The sequence below is a fragment of the Echinops telfairi genome, unplaced genomic scaffold, assembly GCF_000313985.2.
Source record: "Echinops telfairi isolate 266 unplaced genomic scaffold, ASM31398v2 ScPeMD7_7410;HRSCAF=8448, whole genome shotgun sequence".
Taxonomy (NCBI): Eukaryota; Metazoa; Chordata; class Mammalia; order Afrosoricida; family Tenrecidae; genus Echinops; species Echinops telfairi.
Window position 1 is genome coordinate 25,688,185 of NW_022111310.1, and position 1,899 is coordinate 25,690,083.

A 1,899-nucleotide genomic window follows, 5' to 3' on the forward strand; every position below is an offset into this window, starting at 1 on the left:
TGATAAGAGTCATATGAGCCCCTAATAAAATGATTAAAAAAAAAAACCCAAAGAATTTTAGTGGTTACAAGGCAGTGGGGCAGGGTAGGAGTCATTATTTTTGGAGTACAGAATATCTGTTTATGATGAAGGAGAATTTGGCACTAGTCAGGGTAATGGTTGCATAGCTGATCAGTCGACTTGGTGACACTAACCTGTGCACTAATGAAAAGTTGAGATGGCAACTGTGTGATAGACATTTTTACAGTAACAACTACAGCAGAAGAATATCAGGGACTGATGCAGTGTATGTACAACCAAACATTTCATGAGATTTGTTTCCTTGGTTTGGAGTTTCAGGGTCATGGTGTCATGGGGCTTTCCAGCTAATAAAATTTTTAGTGCTTCTGTTTTACCTCCCAGTTCATTTCATATTGTATTCTTAAAAGACAGCAAGCAGTCTGTCACGGACATCAATTCGTCTCCATTTGCCTGGAGCAATCTGGCAGGACAAAAGTCATGAATAGGAGGAAGAAATGGAAAATGTGGCCAATCGCCTTCAGGAACAACTGCTTCCTTTGCCTAGAGACCAAAAGAACTAGATCATGACTAACTATAGAACAATCCTGATCAAAAGAGGTGAAAATATGGAACAGAATTTCAAATGTTCACTGACTACAGCCTTTCTGGAGCCATAGCTCGATGAACCTCTGAAACTATTGCCTTGAAAGAATCTTGAAAACTTAAATAAGAAAATATCCCTCCATCTTTTAAAACCAGACAACAGTTTACTTTTCCAGTAAAGCATGTCAGCCTTGAGCATTGGGCACTTTTAAAGCACTTCCAGGCAATCAACTTACAACACTTCCCAAGGGTAGATAAGAAGCTGGGTTTATGGTAATGGAGATTTCTAGAGATTCATGGGGAGACCATTGAAAAAGTAGTATTTGCCGTCTCTGAACTTGAAGAGGCTACCTACCAAAGGCTGCTACCTCTGTATTTCCCAAGGTCGTTGGAGGAGGAGAGCCAGTCATTGCCATACCTTCCTGCGGATATTGGAAATTCAGAAGTGGAGCCTGTAGTACCTGAACGGCAGATTAGGATAAGTGAAAAGCCTGGTGCCCCCGAGGATGACCAGGAAGAAGAGGAGGGTTTGGGAGTTGACCTCTCTTTCATTGGCTCTCATGCATTTGCTCAAATGGAAGGAGATATTGATAAGCAAAGAAGATTGATCCTCCAGGGACAATTATCAGAGGCAGCCCTACAGAAGCAGCATCAAAGAAATTATAATTGTTGGTTATGCCAAGCAAGATCTGAGGATCTGTCCCATATTGCTTCTCTAAAAGCTTTATACCAAACAGGTGTTGATAACTGTGGCTGCACCGTGATGGTGGTAGTTGGAAGAAACATCCCTGTAACATTAATAGATATGGACAAGGCTCTCCTGTATCTCATCCATGTAACGGATCACATCGCTGTGAAGGAATATGTATTAGTGTATTTTCACACACTGACCAGCGAATACAATCACCTCGACACCGATTTCCTGAAGAAACTCTATGATGTTGTGGATGTCAAGTACAAAAGGAATTTAAAGGCTGTATATTTTGTTCATCCAACATTTCGTTCAAAGGTGTCAACATGGTTTTTTACCACCTTTTCTGTCTCAGGACTGAAGGACAAAATCCACCATGTGGATAGCCTCCACCAGCTATTTTCTGCCATATCTCCAGAACAGATCGACTTTCTTCCTTTTGTCCTTGAATATGATGCTCGGGAAAATGGGCCATAGTATACATCGGATCCCCCGTCACCAGATTTCTGACCTGCCGTCTTCAGTGCTGCTGGTTGCCAAGAATGCCACTTTCTCCACAACTCGCTACCTACTGAAGTGATGTTCACTTTTGCTGTACAGATCCA

The 1,899-nt window shown here is 41.8% G+C and overlaps 1 protein-coding gene across 1 annotated transcript; it reads left to right on the forward strand.

Moving 5' to 3' along the window:
• The first annotated feature begins 584 nt into the window (after nt 1-584).
• LOC101663755 (ganglioside-induced differentiation-associated protein 2-like) lies at nt 585-1,846 on the forward strand. The gene is made up of 2 exons (XM_045296545.1): nt 585-618; nt 894-1,846. The coding sequence occupies exons 1-2, from the start codon at nt 585-587 to the stop codon at nt 1,769-1,771; spliced, it is 912 nt and encodes a 303-aa protein (XP_045152480.1). The 3' UTR covers nt 1,772-1,846.
• Nucleotides 1,847-1,899: the final 53 nt, after the last annotated feature.